General features: G+C 36.5%; 1 protein-coding gene across 4 annotated transcripts in view; it reads left to right on the top strand.

Annotated features, from left to right (window-relative positions):
- LOC101746155 (uncharacterized) overlaps nt 1–23,974 on the top strand; it is a 40,504-nt gene that overhangs the window by 571 nt on the left and 15,959 nt on the right. For 3 of the 4 annotated variants that reach the window (XM_004929931.5, XM_012693640.4, XM_038013015.2), the window contains exons 3-6: nt 14,698–14,899; nt 19,199–19,311; nt 21,825–22,014; nt 23,136–23,210. In XM_004929931.5, the coding sequence (XP_004929988.1) occupies nt 14,698–14,899; nt 19,199–19,311; nt 21,825–22,014; nt 23,136–23,210 (580 nt within the window). Of the gene's footprint in view, nt 1–14,193; nt 14,555–14,697; nt 14,900–19,198; nt 19,312–21,824; nt 22,015–23,135; nt 23,211–23,974 lie in introns of those variants that run through there. The other variant, XM_062669336.1, reaches the window with a different exon arrangement.

Below are 23,974 nucleotides of genomic sequence, written 5' to 3'. Positions count from 1 at the left end.
ACAATTTTATCAAAACTTTTATTATGAGAAATCCATATAATAACTAACTTCTATTAACCATATTTAAAAAAAAAAAAACAATAATGTTATACAAAGGAATATTTAACGAGAAAAAATAGTAAACACAGACTTTAAGGTTATTACTTATACATACAGGATTTCATTTATTCTAATAAATATCTATATTATGAAGAGAATTCTTATGTAGGTGAAAATAAACAGTTTTGTAAGTTATACTGTTGAGGGCAATAAATAAAGCCCAATATAGAAGGTGTCGGTATTAAAGTTTAGAAAAAAAGCATTAACATTTGCTGTATTTTCAAATGAAAATAGTATTTTGTTATCGTGCCTACTATTAATGCTAAAAATATCTACATGACACATTTTTTCTTGTACAATTTTCCTCATTAAACCAATATAATTATTTCATTTGAAATTTCATAGCTCTAAACCTTTGCAAAACTTCTGTAACACAGTGAAGAACTATCCTAAAAGTAAGAGAAATAACTATCTGATGAAACTATCACTATTACATTTTATAAAGTATTATAATTAATATATTTGTGCATATGTATTTATTAAGCATTTATACATACCCTGCTATTCATCGATTTAGCTAAAGGTATAATATGATTTTTATGAACTGACTTTTTAACAATGCTACAGCGAGAGGTAGAATGTTGAATATGTTAAGAGTTCATATGCAAATGTTTACTGAATATGCCCCATGATAAAGAGGTCACAAGATACTGCATATACAATGTCTTTTGGCATGTTTTATTTAGTAACGGATGTACTTAATATAATCCCTAATTTTGTATGGATCTAGATGCATAATTGCATATTTTTGCTTAGCTAAAACCACACAAATCAATTTCATTTATATTTGTGGATAAAAAATTTTCTAAGGAGTTTATAAGATTCAAATAATGTTTCCATAAATAAATAGACACATCACATATCTGTAAAAATTCAGTTTCCATCTTTTGCTCTGTTTAAAAACGATTATTGACTTGTGCGGTCTTATTACCTTGGTGGTTTTAAAAACTGTCTGTGCGGCGTTAGCTTAGAAAAGTACCAGTTCAGATCCTTTTGTGGGTGTTACTAAAGGAATCTTCATAGAATGTATAGTAGCATTCTCAGAGATCATAACCAGGGCAACTCAATTTGGTAGACGGGATGAGTCTTTGATGGTAGGGTATATGGAAACTTGCATTGATTAGTAATACTTTCGTGTCTATTTCTGCTGTGAAGCAATTATGTATTTTGGCTTGAAGAGTGGGACAGACATTATTTTGACTCTTTATGTCTCAAGGTTGATGGTTATATTCACTTTATGATATCTAAAGAACTTTGGTGACTACTTAACATGAGGTGGGCTGTAAGCTTGTTACCCATCTACATATTTAAAAATAATTGAATATGAAAGGACTGTGGGAAATTTATTATTAACTATTTTAAGTGTGACACCATCAAAATAATGAAATGCAAAAGTTTTTTTTTTTCACTTAGCTCTCTTTACATTACGCTTGTAAACTGTCCCATGATCTAAAACAAAACTAGACGGCGAGCAATGCCCCAATGCAATGTACATAAAAATATTTTTTCTCCTACCTACGCCGAAAGTTCGGCTTTCCTCCCGCTGTACAGGGAAGAAAGTGTAACTTTTCCTCCCTTGGTACTAACAAGTGCGCATGCGCGTTAGTGTCTACGTTTGCTCTCACGCACCTAAAATTCTCCGCCATTGTTGTGCTCGGGTAATTTGCAATATTGTGTTTAGTGTAAAAGTGAAATAAACAAAAGGCAATAAAATTTAATAGTGAAATATTGAACAAAGATGAGTTCATCAGACAGTTCTTATTCAATTAGTAGTAGTTTATTTAAAAATTAAAAAACCGTTAAATTGTTTTTTTATGAGTAAGGGGTGGCTCCGCCCCCCCCCCCCCCCACCTCCGCCAGGGCGTCGCCCCTGGACCCCGGCTCGGTACTCCACGAACTTTCGGCCTCGTAGGAGAAAAAATAGTATGTGCACCGCGGGAAAAAAGTAGGACATTTCATCTCCCATGTTTGCCACCCGAGCCGAATACGCACAGGAGGAAATGTCCTTCTTTTCTCCCTTGATGCACAATGTACTATACTTCAGCTATATTGTGCATCAGCCGATTGTCACTATTACCGTTGCATTCATATAGAATACTAGCGACCGCCCTCGCATCGCTTTGAAAACATTAAATTTTATTATTGATAGCTGAGTCCCGCGGTTATTGTCGTATCGCGGGTGACGCCGCGGGGCGAAACTAGTTTAAAAAAAGTAGCCTAAGTTACTCCTTATATCATCAGCTACCTATCAGTGAGTCTCGTCAAAATCGGTCCAGCTGTTCCAGAGATTAGCCAGAACAAACAGACAGACAAAAATTGTAAAAAATGTTATTTTGGTGTATGTACCGTAAATATAGTCATTCATATGCATGTAGTAAAAAGCGGTTATTTCAATATTACAAACAGACACTCCAATTTTATTTATATGTATAGATTATCAGGATTAAAATCATTAGCCTCTTGTCACAACACCTTGTCACTTTTTGTCAAACTGTTTCCTTGTATGTACCAGGTTTGTGATGTCACAAATGTCAAAGATCTAAAGTTAATTGTGATATTAAAACTTGTTCCTTTGTAATAATATACTGCACCATTAACTAATTACTTAGACTAGGGAAAATTACTGAGAGAACTTTACCAAATTTAAAATGCACTAATAATATCCTGCACTATTAACTAATTACTTAGACTAGGGAAAATTACTGAGAGAACATTACCAAATTTAAAATGATACCATTAGTTTCATTTGTTTCATTCATTTTCTTATATGACTGACTGGAGGTTTTGAAATTAATAATACATATATAAATGTAATTTTGACTTGAGATAGTTTACTTTAATCACTGGAAAAACTTATCAGTGAAATGTAAGTAACAATTAAATAATTACTATGATTTTAAATATTATGTGATTCGGTGTTGTACTAAGTATGCGGAGAGGAGTTTCTTTCATCTTCTTCATAGTACCTGCAAACTATATGACTAATGAGCCCTAGATTATCCACCAATCTCCGCACAGTGCTCCTTTACAGATATTGCGTCCAGGCTGATTAATGAAGTTTCTCCAATGTACAGAGTAACCGCTTTTTTATATCAAAGTGTTGAGACTGTTGAGTCAGTAATAATTTCGGCTGAGACCTATCTTCATCATTGATATTACTGGTGTAAAGGTGACTCTAATCATAGACCAAAAATTTGCTTTAAATCTCCATGTAAGACTTGCTCTTAGGATAGGACCCTCGTAGAAGTTGAGCATCGCCCGTCACGATTTCTAACAGCCGAGCATCGCAACCACAAGCTGGCACCTATTTGTGTAACGAAGACACAGCACCGTCTTTCCCATGAGGAACAAACCACGAATGTGCACTCTACCATAGCATCCACAGTTATGACACTCTCGGTACTCTGATCCGGCGCAAGTACTTCCCGAAGCAACCGTACCCTATCAGCACTTGTAGCGGCGGAGAGGTGAATTGGCCGCGGTCACGATTTAACCAGTCCCCGAAGACCAGTCGGATCGCCTCAACGGTCCACATCGGTAGTATCGACATATCGTCTGGGCCATGACCGCGAGTACGGACTGCCGAAATTGGGCTTCACAGAAGTTAGCTCGCCACAAGTACCAGCGAGTGACTCCCAAGAACCAGGGCGGTGCTTGTCGCCCCCTACATGCATGCCGCCTCTGAATGGCTTTTGAATGGCTCTGACCGCGATGCCGTGCTGTAGCTTCAGCACATATGGCTTTTGTCCCTCTAACGGCTACGGACAAAAGCCACATATGGAAGCGCAGTATAGTGCCACCGACCGAACCGCCCCCGTTTAGAGGCGGCGCGTCGCCTAGTCAGGTCCCCCGGTGTTAGGCCGAACTACTTGGGTACCAAGTCAATAAAATGATCCCGAGAAGCACAACCACTATTCAGAATGAGGCGGAGATAATTCAATTGTACCCCGACCTCGAAACCAACACTTATGAGTAGCAATAAATGGGCACAGTTTCTTTGTTTTTATTGTTGTGTGGGCTTTAGTAACCTGAATAAAAAATGGATAGCATAGAGTGAATGGCCGGGGACTTATCGGAGTGAGTTGATTTGGGCTTATAGAAGTTGGAAGTTGTGAGAAGTTTACATTTACTTAGTTCTATTAAATTCAGGTTTGAATTTAAGCTGTTTCGTTTCATTCCGGGTCGTTTCATAGTAGCCTCTTCGGCTTCTTCTTCTAGTTCGTCGTTGAAATCCATACCCAAAGTCACTTGTCTGACCAGTTGCACCTGGTCTCTTGTTCAACAATCTATATTTTCATCAATATACTTTTATTCGGGTGTTAAAGTCAACTAGGTAAGACTTAGTTGTCTGTCACCTGTTTTCCCTGTCATCAGATCGCAGCTCATTTCACCAGAATGAGCTGTCCCCTTCCAAAGGTTTTAAATCTGCAAGCTCAGCGTTCAGCCAGTCATAACGGCTGTGCAGGCTGCCCTGGGGAATGGCGATCTAAACTTAGGTTCGCCTCCTTTCATCGAATCAATTTCTCAAATTATCTGTGATCTAAATTAAGCCTAGTTAATAGTCCTGAGATGTCTTTGAATATCCTTATGTTCACTCGAACTTCCCAGACGATATTCTTAAATATTAGTTTCATAAAAAGTGATAAGTCTCGAACACGTACGTCAGCAATGGCAGGGGAATCGCTAAACCGCGTTTTATCTCGTTTGAAAAGAATATTCTTATATAATGTCACTTTGTAAACACCGTGCAGAAAATTTCAGTCTGCGGCGAGATTGTCCGTTGTAAAAATGATCTGTGGTATCGGACTGTGAACGCACTTTTCCAGTAAGGATGAACACTACGCCTTAAACCTGTGCACAAAGGATAAGCATGGACTTTTAAATAGATAATATAAATTAATATCATTATTTTTGGTCAACTTAAGAGGTAAGTTTTTATGTGAGGCCTTGCTTGCCTTGTGAGGCTAGGTACTGAACCAGGGTGTACCAGGGGAACCAGGATAAAAATGATAATAATTTACAATAATTAATAAATAAAAAAAAATCATCGAAAGTGACAATGCGTTCCAAATGCCTTCACTTTTGTATTTGTTAAGCAACGCACCGTCCGCGAGAAGCTGAAACAGCCCCTTAGGCTACCAGCGAATAGGTAGTCAGAAAAAAGCAACGTAAAACATACCTTAACGCGTTTATCGTGCTTGGGATAATTTAGTTGGTGCGGCACCCTCTTATAAAGTTTTTTAACCTTGCCAATTTAACGGAAACTGACCAATATTGTTTTCATGGTAACGCTGAAAGCTGCCGCTAACTTAGCAATAGATTGAGTATCGTTAGCTTCCACTATCGCCTTTAATTGTCGCTATTGATTTAGTTTTCGGGCGACTATCTAGTTCATTTTTTAGATCAAATTTTCCATATCGGAAACGTTAAAACTATTAACAAGTAGAGTGTGTTCGTTTATAGTATTCATTCCGTACACGTCAGTTAGTTCACCTCGCCGATAACGAGGAACAGTTCGACGAGGACGACGAACGGTGCTTGAAGAGCCTAAAAGCATCGAGAGTTCTATCATTGTCGCTGCTGGTACTGGTAGAAGTGTTTCTGACAATGAAATCTGGTATTTCAACATATTTCTTTTAGATTTGCATTTGTAGTGAGATACTTCAAGTATTTAATTAATAATACCATGGACCAAAACCACCTCTAAAACAAGAAACGGAAATTATTTGAAAGGATAATTATTATGTAATGATTTAAATTTTTGTTACTGGCTTATTTTTTTTAATATGGAACTATCTACTTGATTTATTAATTGTATATTCACATGGAATTTATGTGCATAAAAATTGCTTTTTGTTAATTGTGGGATAATACTGTATCCCAGTCCTTTCGTGCTTATTTCGCAAAAAGTTGTCCCAAGTTTAGGCTAGACACTCTGCTCACCGGGGCATACAACTGAAATCATTCAGTGTGGAAGTCCAAGAACAAGCGTCATTATTTATGTTTATAACGCAGCTCGTAAATGAACTATTCATATCCATAGAAGATTTACAGCTTTACTCAGACTGCAGTGTACCACCAATGCATTAAACTCTTGCTGCGAATATATATTGCTCTATATTTTAGCAAAGATATGATAGCCGCGGAAATAGTGGGTGGGAAAAGTTTTATTCCTTTCTGAACCTACGAACATATACACCTAGTAACTCCGATATTGTCATGTCCTTGGCAATGTGATATACACTATACAGGCCAAGAAATTAAGACTTTAATTAAAGTAGAAAATAAAATAAAACTTCAATAAAATATTAAATGTTTTATTAACTTGTTTAATCATCTAATAAAACACTGATTGACAAACAATATACTTTAAACGCGTAAAGAAATAATAACAGTCCATGATAAAAAAGGCTATAGTTAGCTAAATTGATTTTTCATCAAAAAATCCTCCTTTACATTCTATGACTTTTTTCACAAGTTTCGGCATACGGGAAATCAATTTGTTGATGGTGTCTTGTGATGCATTGTTCCAATTTTCGCATAAAGCATTTCACATTTCTTCTTGCGAGGGTGGGCCACGATTACGGACGTTCATATCAAGCTTTTCCCGCAAAAGTTCAATGGGATTGAAATCCGGGCTCTGAGAAGACCAAACCATGTTTTTTAACAACCCTTGTACCTTTTTCTCTTCTAAATATTCTCTGCTTGATTTTGAGCTATGTTTTGAATCATTATGTTATTGGAAAATAAATCCATCTCCAATTAATCGCAACCCGGAAGGAACGGCATTTTGATCTAAAAAATTTTTGCACGGTTCCTTTTTCAAAATTCCTTCAATTTTGATCAAAATAGCCAGTTCCTTGGTTAGAGAAGCAACTCCAAACCATAGTTGAACCACCACTGCTCAATTTATATTCACTTATTACCGCTTGACTTTCAGACTATAATTACGAATGTACTACACCGCGATAGTCAAATAAAACAGTCAACGTGACTGACTTTTAGTCGACCTAGGCGTGATTTTTACGGTTTCGGTTCAGCTGGAAGACCACTCCGAGATATATGGAAAAAGTATTGAAAGGTTGATGAATAAAGAGAATGACTGGAGTGGTGAACTACAAAATGTTCCGCTAAATACTGGTGCAGTAAGGGAAATAAGTATGCAAAAAGTACGAAAGACTGTACAAGATATGAAGAATAGAAAATCTACCAGATCCTATCCAGATGCCCAATAGAAATGTGGAAGTTTCTGAAAGCGGATGGTCGTGGCTGACTTTATTTTTCAATAAATTATTCTAAAAAGAAGCTATGTCTTACCAGTGGTGCAAAAGCTCACTCGTACCTGTATTTAAGAACAAAGGTGACGTACATGCGACAATTATAGGGAAATAAAGCTCATGTCATATAGTATGAAAGTTTGGGAGAAAGTGATAGCGAGGGAATGAGAGAGGAAAGTGAGGTATCTTAGAACCAGTTCGGGTTTATGTCAGGACGCAGTACAACGGACGCCATTTTTTCCCTTCGCCAGTTGTGCTAACAATATCGCCGTGCAAGTAAAAACGTGCACATGGTGTTTGTTGATTTGGAAAAAGCGTATGATAGGGTTCCCCATGAAGTTCGGTGGTGAATCATGAAAGTGAAAGGAGTTCCAGGGAAATACCAGCGGCTTGTTCGAGCTATGTACAGTTAAACCAGTACGTACGTACGCTCCGCAGCTGGCGATAGCAACGAGTTCAATGTGGCGGTAGGCTTACACAAGGGATCAGCTTTAAGCCCTTACCTGTTCATCTTAATAACGGATGCCCTAACATAGGACATACAGCAGGAGGCGCCCTGGTGTATGCTATTCGCCGACGACATTATTCGTGTTGGGGAGGATGGGCCTGAGATACAGAGGAAACTGGCAAAACAGAAAGAAAGGTTGGAAAACCTGGGTTTGAAGATCAGTCGAACAAAAACCGAGCACATGTTTAGTAATTTTAGTGGTTCTTCAGACTTCACGCCGATCGCCTTTGATGGTGTATCCCTGCCAGTCTGCTCCGACTTCAAGTACTACGGCTCTAAACTCCAGAACGACAGCAACTGCGACGGCAACTCCAGCGACTGTGACGTAGCAAATTGAATAAACGCTGGTTGGGTGAAATGGCGACAGGTCTCTGCAATAGCATGCGATCGTAGAATGCCCCTTCAGGTAAAGAATGAAATAGGAGTGCATGCGGCAGAGATGCGAATGTGAAATGGATGTGTGGAGTGACAAGAATGGACAAGATAAGGAATGAGTATATCAGAGGAAGTGTGAAAGTGCCTCGGTAATTAACAAATTAAAGAGGGGACAGTTAGCATAGTACGGACATCTGATGCGTTAGAGAGAAAATCCATGTGACTAGGAGATGTATGGAAATGGTAGTGCAAGGAAGAGGGGGAAGAGGTCGACCGAAGAAGACATGGATGGAGTGTGTGAATGAGAGAGAGAGGAGAGAGTGTTAAGATGACGGCTGATAGAAGAGGACGGAAGAGAAAAATTAGCTGTGACGAACTCACTTAGTGGGATAAGGTGGAGAAAAAGAAGGTGAAGGAAAGAACGAAGAATACTCAAATCGACGGTGAGAGTTAAAGAGGAGGAAAATACGCTGAGAAGTGGAATTGTAGACTTTCAAAAAATAAAAAAAAACATGTTACAAAACAGTGATGCTCTGAATAAATATGCCCTATTTCCAGTTCTAGTAAAGCGCTGAGTTGACACGGGTAGATACCACCACCCTGCCTATTTTTGCCGTGAAACAGTAATGCGTTTCGGTTTGAACGGTGGAGCAGCCGTTGTAACTATACTGAGACCTTACAACTCATATCTCAAGGTTGGTGGTGGCATTTACGTTGTAGATGTCTATGGGCCGCGGTAACCACTTAACACCAAGTGGGCTGTGAGCGCGTCCATCCTTATATGCAATAAAAAATATAAAAAAGCGCTTCAATGCTAATCATTGTACACGAGCGTTTCGAGTGCCAATCAATGTGTTTTATCATATTTGATGAATATAAATTTCTTTACAAAAGCAAGCAACCTTCGTAAGGGCTTATACAATGTAAGCTTTGTAGAAGATTTTTCCTTTGTGGTAGGAAACACAAAAACGTTTTCATAAAATTTCGCAGTAACCGTAAATTAGACATCATAAATACTTATAAATGATAAAAGTGATACTTCGAAAATCATGCGAATGTTTTATTCAACCCGAACGGAATCGGAGTTTTTCCATTAAAATTTGAAACTTAGAATTTATATCTCAAAAAAATAGACATTCACGTCATCGATAATTTCTGTCAGATTTCTGTTATGTTGTCTATTTATTTATTTTAAACTTTTTTCAGAGTAACTATGTCACAGCCCACCCGTTTTCAGTGGTAAACGGAACCTATAGACAAAACAACTATGAAACATGATTCATTCGCGAAGCAGCTACTCTTGAGTTGTTAGGTCTCCCTTGGAGGCGCTCGGGTAGCTGCTAGCAAATCCCGCCCCTTCTGGCTGAGCCGTTGCTCGCCCACCTGTTCTTGTGAAACTGGAAAGGCCTCCGGGCCACCAGTAAACACTCAATCTTAAAAATAAAAATAAAATGAATAGGTGGCAATACATACCCGTCTGGGTCTTATTTTTAATTGCACTTGTAGGCAAACGAGCATATGGCCCACCCAATAGTGAGTGCTGAGTGGTTAGATGGTGATGCGAACTTACAGTACCAGTACTGTATGGGAACTGGTGTTGAAATTCGGATACACGTTTCAAGGCAGACTGTAACGATAAGTTAAGTGTCTACATCAAGTCGTGTGTTTCGAATATAAGTGGCATCAGTGGCTACGATTTGCTTTTAATTATTTTATTACTTGATTGTTGAACGTGCTTACGCTTCATCTGGCGTAAAATGTTTGACGGTATTTGCGTTGTTGATATCTACAAGCTCCGGTTAACAGATAACAAACACCTGGTGGGCCATAAGCCCGTTCGTAGTAGTAACTATACTTTTAATTCACATCTTGTTGCTCCGCGTTCTTTGAAAAGGCTGTTAATTGAAGTGCACCAGCTACACATTAGGATCTTAAGACAGATATCCGGACTTATACACTTTATCCAGTTAAATCACGGTTCAACTCTTGTTTATAGTTGACTAAGTTTTTTTTAAAAATCTATGGAGGAGAATTTAAAAGCAAGTTTTTACTTGTCCTCATTCTTGATATTATTTGCTCGTTATCGCAATACACCATTAAGAGGACTTAGAGATTAAGCTATACAGAAACATTTGTTTTATTACACTGGCAGAGGATCCAGTGCAAAGTACTTGCAATGTCTGTAATAATTTCAAGAAAGCGGCAAGAAACGAAAATCCTGTTGTCATGGCCACCGGTAACTACATACCCGACCCTGCGGACCGAATGTTAAACAATCTACGTCGCCCTAAACACGTCATTTCGTAGGTACCTCCAGCACCAGTCGCCGTTTTCGTCGAACACGTCACTTGCGACGAAGGGTTCTTGAGAGTAAATAAACCACGACACAGCTCACTGAGTTTCTCGCCGGATCTTCTCAGTGGGTCGCCTATCGAATCTGGTGATAGATTCTGATAAGCACTCCTCTAGCTAAGGCCAATGTTAGCAACGTCCATAGGTTAGAACTGCGTGAGCTCACCTACTCGCTGAATTTAGTATGACCTCTCGAGGTCAATAGAATTAAAAAAAAATTAGAATAAGTTAAAGCAAAAAAACCTGTAATGACTTATTTATGTACATGAAAGATGGGCCGGTCTTTCATCCCACCTGGTCAACTTCCGCCTGGCGAAAAGCTGTTAGTGGTGACAATATGCCATAACGTACCAGTATCTTCCATTAAATGCGCACTTTTAACGTGGTCGAAATCACAATTTTATTGGATTAATGGCTCTTTTATGTACAACTTGACAACAAAAATAAGCACGACGGGGCTACCTACATCTACATCGTGTCAGAATAGAGATAGAAGGGAGCTAGGTTGGAGAATAACGAGAGCATTGCTACCATAGTATGGGAATGATGCAGTAGTTCAGACTGTGATCGCTTAGGAGTCTACTACTTTTAATTCAGGCGCATTTTACATTTCGGTCAGTACATATCCGGCGAGGAATTAGCGGCATTAGTTCATATCACGCAATTAATATAAACAAAAATTGTTCTCAAATATTAAATGCATCAAGTTTTTTTTATAGCAGCAAAAAAATAAATAAAATTATCGAAATTTCCGGAGCCTATGTGGAACTACTTGGAAACACTGCACTCACCAGCAGCTCGTTTCCAGAGGTCTTTTATATTACTATGGGCACGGCAATAAACTTTCCTTTACGATGCCTTTGGAGCGTAATATCATAACCCTTTTCAAACGAAATTTGGAAAGAATACTAACCGATAGGTAGCAACTCAGCAGTGCCCCTAATATTGTTGATGTCCATGGTCGTATGCGGATAGCTATTGAGGACATAAAATACAACATTATGAACGGTTACGCCCCTTCTAATCACTTAGTGTAAATGCAGCTTCCATTTGTGGTACGCCAATGAGTCATTCCTGTAGAAAACTTACAATATCGGAAAAGTAAACGGCAATAAAATACTTAGTGCGGCCCTGAACGGAACCATTACTGAGTACTTTAATCATTTCAAGAATCATCTGAAAGACATGTTTTCAGTGTAGCTATGACTACAAAGTATTTTCTCAGAAAAAAAAAACATTCGTTTTTTAAAAAAAAACATTCGTTTTTTTTATTTCAATGCTAGGGCAATTTATTTCTTACAGAAAAATACCGTAGTATTGAATCAATTCCAGACATGAAAAAATTGCAAGTAGAAATATCAGAAAGCACACTTACAAAGGTAAGGCTTCTAGATTGATGGAGCAGTTTTGATATTTTCGTGAGATGAGAAGTGAAAAACCGTTAATTTAATAAAATCTTAAAAACACGTCACACTAAGATGCCCGGTTTGTTAACGTTCTAAGGCCCCACGCGGGCCGCAGCGTGTCCGTAAAAGGAAAATTATGTCGCCTTCAGGATCGGTCTTAAGCTCTTCACTTCGGGGCATGTTAGCCGGATTGTCTCCATCTCCGCTGCCACCGTGCGCCGCCAGGTCTACTTGGGACGGCCTACTTTTGTTTCTCGTGTGGGCTCTCCTGAGAGCCTATCCACGTCCAATTGCGACGCATAGTCATCTTGTCAATTGGCATTTCCTGGCACGCCTTCTATAGGCGTTCTTCTTAAGATCTTCTCAGGCCACAAAATACCAACTATTTGCCGCATGCAGCGGTTGATGAGAACCTGAATTAGCCTCGTGAGCTTTTTGGTTACTTTTCATGTTTCGCACCCGTGCAGTAAGAGAGTTTTCACTTTTGATCGAAAATGTTTGAGTTTAACTCTGCGACTCGACTTCGCGCCATACTAGTCGAACTTTATGCAAAGCCTGCGCTTTGGACATTCTAGAAGCTCTGTCCTCGTCTGCTCCTTTGGTTTGTGGTACGATGCTACCTGGATACGCGAACTGTTGTACTCTCTGTGTCAGTTCTGTACCCAACGTTAGCGATCGCGAGTTTTTTCCGGTGTACATTCCTTAGGTCTTCTTCGAGTTGATCTTCAGACCACTGTGTCTATCCACTATCTGACCATCATGGAAGATTTTAATTAAACTCGATTCAAGAAACTAAAGCGGATATGCATTACAGTAGGATTATTTACATATTCCAATAAACACGAATATGAAAAGAAAATGGTAAAAAACTGTGCAATTTACTGTCTCAATGTACTTAAACTTAACAATTTTATTAAGGATACCAGAGTTCAAAACTAGAGGCTCTACGCTGCGTTAAATTAAAATTACTAAGAATCGACTCACTAAAACACCAAAATAGAAGATACTAAAAATAGATTATCTATTCATGTCGTTATTCCAGTGAATACACATATATTAGAATAACTTCGGAATTGTAGTATAAACTTATAGCGATTAAAAACATAAAAAAATATTTATCAATACTTGTACTTGTGTAGTTTTACATTAAAGAAAAAAATGAAAATGCTTCGAACCTCTGACCTAACACAACATTGTTCAACCTTGTGATCTTTCCGAATCAGTGGCCTAAAGATGTCAGGGGCGCTTCTCTTAATCGATACAGTCAGTAACCCATTAGAAGTGACATTTTCTGTGTGTTGGCGTAAATTAATTCGAAAGATAGATATTGGTGAATATTATTTAATCGTTTTTCAGAGTTACCCAAAAATATTATTGTATTTAAAAATATTCGATATTTAATTTCGAAGAAAATACCTTGTATTTTCTTTCTAGTATCTATAAAGAATACTGGAAAACTCAACGTAAAAAAAATATATTTTGAAAAATTCTTCAAATTCATAATATATTATTTAGAAATTGAAGTTGGCACAATAAAACGTACATTGTAACTTAAGTTGTGGAATTTGTGATAAAATTAAATCAGTGGCAAATACCCAATTATTTGATCATTTAAAATACAGTTATTCGTGTGTACCGATTATTATATTTACAGGAAAAATTTAATTGATTAAAATATATAAATTTTATAAAAGAAGTAAAGTCACAGATATGCTTGTGAATTATAGTCGAGATATTCCATTACGCAATAAATGATAATCAAACCCTTCTCTGAAGAGTATCCTTGGGTAGGTTAAGGTGGCGCCCGTACTGCCTACATTAGTGCCAGCAAAGTGACTTTTATTTAAATTCATGCAGTATTTTATGTCGTGGGATAATCTTAACACTTCAATTGACGTAATTCTATGCACCGTCGCTCATACATAGTAATTGGCAGCTGTAATGGCATTATGGGTGTTGGGGCTTTATAATGTTGATAAATAAATGAAACAATATAATATTATGATGTAAAATACATATTTTTAACCTATTATCCTTCCATTCTTTCGTAACAGAGAGTGCGCCTCTTTCGGCAGAGATAGTTGCGGTTTTTGTATTTTTGCTCTAGAGTTTGTAGTAGTGGAAAATAAAATTATAATTCCTAACATGATAGAAAACAATCAGCTTCGCGGTAATATCACATTACACGAGTAGGCGTTGTTTTGAAAAGTACGTGAAAATGTCGAGATGGATTCCCAACCCTAGCTTAAGTTATTCTTATGTTTTTCTCAGTTCGCTTCAGGACCTCGCTCGCGAAACATTAGTGCGCGGAACCGCGATCTCGTTTCATGAAAGCCCTAGTCGGAAGGAAATATTAACAATTGAAATACCTGTATGGTGTTTAGCTTATTAACTGTTTAACTTATAGTTTACGTTTCTTAATCTTTTAGTTTAGTTTTACGTCGACTATTTCAAAGTTAGGGGACTTAACTTGAGCGCGCTTTTCAGAATATTTTTTTTTCCCGATAGATTTTCGATTTTCCGGTTTTCGAAATGGGGTAATTTATTTTTCATTAAGTAAAAATAGTGTATTTAATGCGGATGTCGGGCTGATCTCCTCAACTCGACATAGCGCCTCTTTCAAAAAGTGCCGAAAAGTTTACTTAATTCTTTTTTATTTTCGAGCGGTTTTTTTCTTTAGGTTGATGCTGGTTTACACATGGAACGTTCTGGGAATGGGACTTTAGATCCGAAGATCCGTGGCTCAGTTTTCACTATTCAAACTCAAACGAGAACTTATCACCTAGAAGCCGAGTGCGAAGCGGAGATGGAGAAGTGGGTAGACGTTATCTGTAGAGTGTGTGGATTACGATCCACCGACGACGATCGTCCAGAAGCCGTTGGTAAGATAACAATTATTACATACAATTATTTTTCTGATCAACTGTTTAGAATTGTACATTTTCATTCCATTGTTCCTGATTCTTCGGAAAATTCACAATACAATAAAATTCTTTAAGTTTAAGGATGTTGAGACGTTTTAAAAAAAAAGTTAGAACACATAGTTTGTTATAGTAGTTAGTGACCCTGACCAAGGAATAAAATAATAACAGGGTTCCAGATTCAATTTCTGATTATACGGTATTCAGGGTCGTGATCCAATTAGCATTCTTTTTCGGAGTTTTCTTCGTCTTAGTGGACGTCTTCAATACCTATTTTGTTGTTTTTTTTTTGCATAGACGAGTGAAAGATGTCACGGAACACTCGGCGTAAAGTGATTATCGAAGTCTATCGACAACCTGAAATAGCCACTCATCTCGTTACATAAAGGTTGAAATTGCAATTGTATAAATAGTATTGCGACTGAGCCGACCTTCAAACAGGAACGCAAAACTGCTTCACGATGGAGATAGTTAGAGCGGTGAAACCTAACCGTGTGGGTGGGCAAATTGGAGGAAATCTTTCGTTAATTTCGATCCGTTGATATGGAACTTTTTTTACATCCAATACATATCTTATATTCTAGGATGCTATTACATGGTTTTTCGATTGTTTTACTGCTCATAAGGCGTATTGTAACCACCTTCCCGTCTATTTTTGCTGCGAAACAGTCGCGCGTTCAGATTTGAATGGTGGGTCAGTCGTTATACTAGACTAGACCTCATATCTCAAAGTGAGTGGCAGCATAACAGACAGAGCGGTGTGTCCGGAGTTGCTGACCCATGTCCTAAGGTAAATACTTTTTTAAGCATAAGTGAGTGGACGAGCTCACGTCCTGCCTGGAGTAAAGAGCTTACTGGAATCTAATGACTTCAGAACATGAATGCCGCCCCTCATCTTGAAACAAAAAAGATCTTAAGGTTTCTCAACCATTAAAATCATATTGCTTGACTTCTTCGCGGCAGAAACAGACAGAGCGATTAAATCTTATTTAACTCAAATGTCTTAAACTTCCCCTTCCTCTTATCGTGAGTATAAAAACAAGAAGTAGTAAACTAGACGTGATGTGAGATGTCCATTGTTCCTATTAGAGTCGCGTTGTCGTGCTTTATCAGTTAGGATGACTGGTATCTGCTGAAAAATCTGATTGGCTCTGATCGCCAAACTTCTTAACCGCATTTGTTATGCGAGCGGTTAATTCAATTTCTTAACACATTTTTTTTTTATAATAAAAATTTATTTTGTTTCTCTCTTAAAGTATAGTACAAATAAAATTGGAAATTAACCTTATAATTTATTTTGTAAACCTTTGAAAGAGCTGAAGTCTGTACTAGGTTGAAAGGCCTGTATTACTGATCTCCAGGCTCCCTCCTTCTTAAGATAGATTAGGTTAGGTTAAGTCGTGAACAGATGCTGCGGACTAGTGTTCAGAGATCATTATGTAATTATTATGTTATGATAAATTGTTTGTCACAGTTTTCATCACAAACGGCCACTGCACGGTCACCGTGCTTAGTAAAATAGTCGTGAACCATAAAGACATGAATGGTACGGTCGCCGTTCTGTCGTCGTTTACATGTGAAGAAGTAATAATACGTTATCCGTTTCTCTAAAAATGTAATCGAGAAAACATTAGTGCCATATGTTTTACTTCAAGCGATTTTATTGATAAACTAGCCGTACTCGCCCACTTCGCTGAGCATTTAAAATTGACATTATTATTTATTGTCATTATTATTAGGAAGTCCAACACTGATATAAATATTAGCCTATTCATTAAGTAGTACATGTATTTTCTACATGGATATCTACCAAGTTTCAAGTCAATCGGATGCATGATTCAGTAGTTATAACGGAACATCCGTAAAAACCACTGGAGATTTATATATTAGCATATATTATCAGAAATCGCTACGAAAATGGCTTCAATTTCCAAACACACATATGAAATATAAGTTGAAAATATAACGAATTACAAAATATGCTTTAATTTATTATTTTCAAACGTATTATAGATGTAGGAATCTAGGATGATGTTATTTTAAGGATAATGATTGATAAAAACTACGTGTAATCATATCCAATTTATACATTATACTTCAATTATTATATGTATTAAACTTTCCTCTGAATACGTTTATATCAATACACGTGCAAGGACTTTTTTGCAATCGTTTGTAATAACCTAAATAACTTAAATAAAATTATAATAAATATGACATTAGCTGAAAATAACCATCAATAGCCCAGTAATTATATAAATTTTACCAAATAAGACCTTTTTTGAAAAACGAAGTATGTATTAAAATTAACACGTTTATGAATTTAGAATGGATTGTTAACGCGGACGTGTCTCTTTTGAATACGAAATCGTTTATCTTTTTAATACGCTTTTATTAGCTTCAGACGTATGTATGTTAGTATGTATGTAACGAAATTTTTGAACATGATTTTGACCCCCTTCAAATCGTCGGATTAACTCGAAATTTGGCATACTTATTAAGGACCGATGCCAATTCAATATTTAAAAAAAATGAAATTCAACTAAAAAATAGAAAATTAATTTTAATAAATTTGATTTAAAAACAGTGTAAGAAAAAATGATTTTATTGTAAAAAACCTGTGGGGTACATGGTATCAGTAGTTATAAATATTTTATGAACAGATATGAGTAGAAGGGCTATTTTGATAATATCCAGAAAAGCACCCCAGGGTTTTTTTACAATAAAATATTTTTTCTTACACTGTTTTTAATTCAAATTTATTAAAACTTATTTTCTATTTTTTAGTTGAATTTTCTATAAAAGAGTATTTTTTTTGTTTTTTTAAACTCTTATTTTTTTTTTGATTTGTCATACGTATGAAAACAATGCAGCTAGTTTTAAATGGTCTTTATTATATAAAAATACGTAAAATAAGACATGTTTTTCCATATTAATATTGTGCATATTTAGGAAGGTTACTGTTTTATATAATATTTTATTTAGCTTGAAAGCAGTTCGGTAAGGGCTTGGGCGGTAAACGCTCAACAACGCGTTTTTATGCGTATCTTACACGCCCGTATTTTTGTACAATCAACAGGTAGTAGTTATATAACAGAATATTTAGCTTCTTCACTAGGTCCAAGGCCGATGCTTCATTTCTTAAGGTTTCTTGGTATTTAATTTTAAATTTACCGGACTTTTGTCGATAATTTTCACGGCTTGCATTGATACATTTACCATATGGACGTGAAATACTGTGGTTTATTTCGTTCAGAGGTCACATACTCTTGGGCGTGTTTACGTGAAGTTATTTGTTTATAAATAACAAAATTTAACAAATGTAACAACGTAACAACACGTATTCTTCTGAGACACATGCTCTGTGGTGAGGTAGTAATTGTCTCATTAACAAACACTCCTTTCAATTACAGTTCAACAACTACAAAATAAAATAAACAAATTTTAGTCTGCGTTCTTAAAGTTACGTATGCCTAAACATAGGCATTTGTGAAAGTTTACATTCCAATACTTTTGTAACGCGTGGTCATCAACGAAGCTTAAGTCTTATTGTTTGTTTGCATACAAAAAATACTTGGAAATTCTTTACTCTCGTTTCGCGGCAAATTAAATAAGCCCCCTGTTGTGGTACGTGAACAAAACTTATTTGTTACGATATTAAATATACCTAATACAAATGTACTGAATAAAACGTGTTACGTATGAATATTTTGAACGAATATCGTAATTTAATTGATTTGGTATCCATAAATTGTATTTGGACATGTACCTATCTATCTAAAAATTATAGGTATATCTAGTTTGTCCTGGCGAAAGGCAGTTAGCATGAACGGTCTTTTGACACTAGTAGGTATTATGTTTTTTTCCGAAACAAGCTCATATGATCTGCCGCCTTCCAACGACAATTCTGATGAATTAAAATAATTGCTAATACCAAACCGTTACTTTGAAACTTCTTTAAACTTCGAATATTAGTAGGACAAACAAACTAGGTTTCTTCTGCCGATAGCATTAGTCCACTGTGATTGTCAACTTAACTGATTAAAACTGCAGTTTTGAAAAGGTCTTTAGTTTTGTGGAAAATTATGTAATTCAGTTTGCCGTTGATTTCATAATTCTTATGAAAATGATTTAAAAAAAGAAGCCCTACTAATTCGGTCACACGGAAACTTCATGAAATTTATTTGTAGGGCTTACTCCAAATAAACAAAAAACAAATGGCAAAGATTTTCGGGCATAATCTAAGGTTTTTTTTTTCAGCATCCTACCAGAACAATACGAGAGCGGCTTCTAATGATCACTATCATCGCGCTTCTGAAACCACTGGCCCATACATACCGATTTCGGAATGTATCACTGGCGTGCGCGATCAGGTAGGTGCGAGTAAATTTCAGAGTTAAATCAGAATTTTAATTTTAAATAAATAAATATTTGCCGGTCACAAAATAAAACTCAACTATTCCGTATATTTTGTATATATGTTGCTTGTGCAACAAATTATAGACAGAACGAACTCGTCTGTACACAATTTCGGACGAGCTCATGGTCCACTGGATGTTAAGTGCTTACCGAAGCCTGTGGATACCACAACTTGAATGTTGCCATCCTTCAATCACGATTCGGAAGTCTCAATGAATGTGTTTGCAAAATTTTTGTTCTCTCATAAAAAAAGCAGCTTATTTCAGTTTATGAACGTTACTATGTTATATCGATCGATATTAGGGCCTGTGCACACCACGTTTTTTAAACGCTCTTTTATCCTACAGAGCAGTTTGTTGTCGTTTGTATCGATACAAACGCGCGTTAGCATCGCGTTTGTATCGATTCAAACGCGGGACATTGATGCGACCGCTAGCGCGCGTCTTACCTACGGGTGGCGTTTCCCCCGCAACGAGGGAAGTATGAATCTACGCTAATAGCAATCGAGCAATTTGATGCACCGCATGCCTTTGGAAAAAAAAGGAGCCTGCAGAAAGCTTGACAAGATGTCTCTGTTACCTTTTTGTTATAAGTAATCGTTCTTCCGCGGATATACATGATCTTACCACTGTATTTTGACGTGTTAATTCCAGTTTAAGAATCTCAAGAAGTTCTTGAAATGATGAGTACGACATTCGATAACAATTTGCAAATTTTTTGTCATATTTTATTAATTTTCTAAACGTCGTTGTATAATCTCCACGCAATATTATCTCGCTTGTAAATGGGTGTACCCAAAAACGTCGGTAATTTTTGGCGACGCGATGGCGACGGACGCCATCTTGCTACTGTTGACGAGGTTCTGCTTAAAAATGCAAAATGCCAGCGCGTTTGTATCCATACACACGCGCGTCTGTATCGATTCAAACGCGTATTTGAATTTATACAGGTGTGCAAAGGTCTGGCTGCGTCTGACTTGCGTGCGTATCGCGTCTATATCGCTACAAACACGCGTCGACGGCGCGTTTAAAAAACGTGGTGTGCACAGGCCCCGAAACAGCAACAGGCGGAGAGTTCTGAAAACAATATTTAGAAAATGCAAAGTAAATTTCGTCGAAAATTTATTTAGGATTTTTCTTTAAAGTCGGGCATTTTTGAGATATTTAATGTTTTTGAATAGAGCTGTGCAAAATTATTGTAAAAAGTAATGTTTTGTTTTCTTTTATATAAGTGGTATATTTTACAGTACGGTTGTGATACGCCTTTAGTTTTCTTTTTTGTTTTATATACATAAGCTGAATCGGAGCTAAGTAATTATGGTAGTTAATTAATTGCCCAATGGATAATGGATTCCTTGGAAATTTCTGTATAAATCAACAAACATTGGTGATTGAAGGAACTTATTAAAAAAACTAAATTATGAATTTTTTAAATTTAATTTATTATGATTTCAGAGTAATTTAATCATCACAGAACTATTAGTGGGTTACTTTGGTCTTTATTACAATAGGGAAATCATAATTAAGTACCTACTTGGTCGAAAATTAAAACCTCCAAAATAATTATATTCTGAAATATCAATTGTTTTGAGTTTCGTAATAAAATATTACATGAGTTCCATGGAAAAGTAAAAGTAAAAGTAGTAATATTATCAAGTTTAGTTAATGAAGGTTTTATTGTAAGCCTTCGTATTATGTTTTGTACTAAATCAGTAACAGATATATTTAGGTTATGACAAAAAGAAAACACCTAAATTTAAATTCTTGCTTTCACCGAGAGGTCACGCTCAATGTATAAACATAGGGGTGAGTGTTTCGATCTAAGCACGTACAAAAATGTTTTTCGGGTGTTTTAAATGTCTGTCATGACGTCACGAAAAGGTGTTCGAATGCTAACTGCTAGTTATTTTTAGTATTTGTTTTTTCGTTTTTCATTTTACCCTTTCAGCTGCGCTTTGTTTTATATTTGTGTTTCGCAGATGAAACAAGAAAGAAAGATGATATACAAGAGAATTCATAGATGTTCGATCGTATGAGTAATTGCGAAAACAATATATCGCGATATTTTCGCGACATTGTATATGCGTTTGACATTTGAAACTCGCGAAGGAAACGTTAAATCATATTTAAGTTTCTAATAATTCACACGGTTATTTGTGAAGGGTTAAAAAAAAAAAAAAAACTCGAAGAAACACGTATTTTAGTTACACTCAATAAAACTATTTCCGTCAACGTTACTCGAGTTCAAAGCAAGAACGGGACAAGCCGTCCTATTGAGTATTTTGACTGAAATAAGTTCATTTAGCACTCGTGAATAATAAAGTTTGTCTTCTACGTTACGAACGTATACGTTTTAATGAGCGGAAATATTTACTAAGTTTCTGGAATAAGCAAGTATCGAAGCGGAACTTTGGACGTAATGTTTAAAGTTTTAAGAGTGGCATTTGTTTATTTTTTGTTTTAACCAGGACGACCAAAGGCACGGTACCGGTGTTGGGAATCATAGGTCTCCCTTGGGCAGGATCTCGGAGAACAAAACTAACCCGAAGTACCTCAGTCAACCGCAGATCCGTATAACCGCAGCCGAGCTCTCAGAGAACGAATCCAATCCGAGCGAGGACGATTGCAAATCACTCGGCGCTAGTCAATCCAATATGCGTAAGTAATAATACTCGCACACTCCAATAGGTATTTAGCTACTCCTTTTTTTATGAGCCTAGAAATTTTTTACGTTGTGTAATAATGTTATAAAATAAGTAACTTATCATACAAAAGAAGACAACTGATATACGTTGTAAAAAAGAGCTAAATTATAATGTGTGTATTTTTTTGGAATGTGATCTCTACATATTATCTACAATCAGTATTGATATTAGTAATAGATAGGATACCTTGAATAATTGATAATGATATTAATTTCCTAGATTAAAGGGCCGTTAAAGTAAAACAAAATGTTGTGAGTGTTGGATTTGTTTTAAATATTTGTCTCTTCTTTAAATTATGTAATGAGACCCGTTTTTACTTAGATATATTTATATTTTTTGAATATATATATTTTTCTTGCCAGTTTTTTTATAGATAGTTGGGTAGTCGAGCTCACGCCTCATCTGGTGTAAAATTGTTACCAGAGCAAACGCCGCCACCCACCTTAAAATATGAGTCTTTAACAGTACAACTGCTGCCCCACCCTTCAAACCGAAACGCATTACTGCTTCAGGGCAGCAATAGCCAGTGGCAGGGCGGTGGTACCTACCCATGCGAGCTCACATGACGCCCTATTATAACCAGTAATTATGCAAATTTAATTTTGTGAGTTACACGATGTTTTCCCTTCGCCGCGGAAGTCAATCGTGGACATTTCTTAAGTTTTTTTTATTTTTTTTATTGCTTAGATGGGTGGACGAGCTCACAGCCCACCTGGTGTTACTGGAGCCCAAAGACATCTATGACGCAAATGCGCCACCCACCTAGAGATATAAGTCTAAGGTCTCAGTATAGTTACGACGTCTACCCCACCCTTCAAACCGAAGCGCATTACTGCTTCACGGCAGAAATAGGCAGGGTGTTGGTACCTACCTGCGCGGACTCACAAGAAGTCCTACCACCAGTAGTTTATTGTTCATTTATTAGAAAAAGTCGTACTTGCCGGCGAGATTCGAACACGGTTACATCGAGTGCACTAGGCTTCTTATCCTTTTAGGCCACGACGACTTTACGGAGATTGGAACTATTCAGCATTTTCTTGAAAATTCCATCTTTTTAGTTCCTTTTTTCAACAGGTGACTGGGCCGTCGCGAAGACTTTCACAAAGCTCACAATAAAATCGACTCAAAGGCGCGCTCTGTCTGAAGATGGTAAAGTAACTACTGTAATATTTTCGAATTCGTCATTTCGTTTTTAAACTGTAAGTGCTTTTAGAATATACACAAAAATCACAGTAGAACCTCGATAAGATAAAGACCAAGAAAAAGGTTAAATAATTTGAGTTATTGAGGTTTTTACTTACTAAGGGTTTAAGCAAAGGAGTTTTTATTGGTTTATATTTTTACTTACAGAGGTTCGTTTATGAGTTTTGTATAGGAATTATAGAAATAGACGACTTAGATTAAATGTACGTACGTACATACATACTTTATTTTAGGGTTAAAGGTAATTTTTTTATAGTATATTTTATTCTACATAAAAAAGTAGGTATATTTTTTATTTCAAAAAATTCACACTTTCTACATAAATTTTATTTTCGATATTAAATAAAGGATAGAAAATATCATCCCCTGTGTTACTGCATAGCTCTATAAAGGATTGTAAAGTTTTTACAGCTTTCCTTGCTTCACTGATAGATACAATCCTAGATGGATCTTGTGGGTCGTCATTTAAATCTTCGTCTATATCATCGCTCTGAGCACCATTAATAACGTTATACATTATTTCTTCTTCTGGTGTTGGTTGCACATTCCACACATCACACAACCTTTTTTGGTTGCACATTCATTTAAAATGAGTCATTGAAGTTACAAAGATCGTTGTCGTTACAACTTTGAATTACTGAGGTGCGAATCTCAAATTATTTATTTAAGTTATAGAGGTTTCGTATTTTAAGTAAAATAGGTTTTGGACT

This window comes from Bombyx mori, chromosome 1 (assembly GCF_030269925.1).
Source record: "Bombyx mori chromosome 1, ASM3026992v2".
Classification (NCBI taxonomy): Eukaryota; Metazoa; Arthropoda; class Insecta; order Lepidoptera; family Bombycidae; genus Bombyx; species Bombyx mori.
This window is presented reverse-complemented; position numbering and strand designations above follow the sequence as displayed.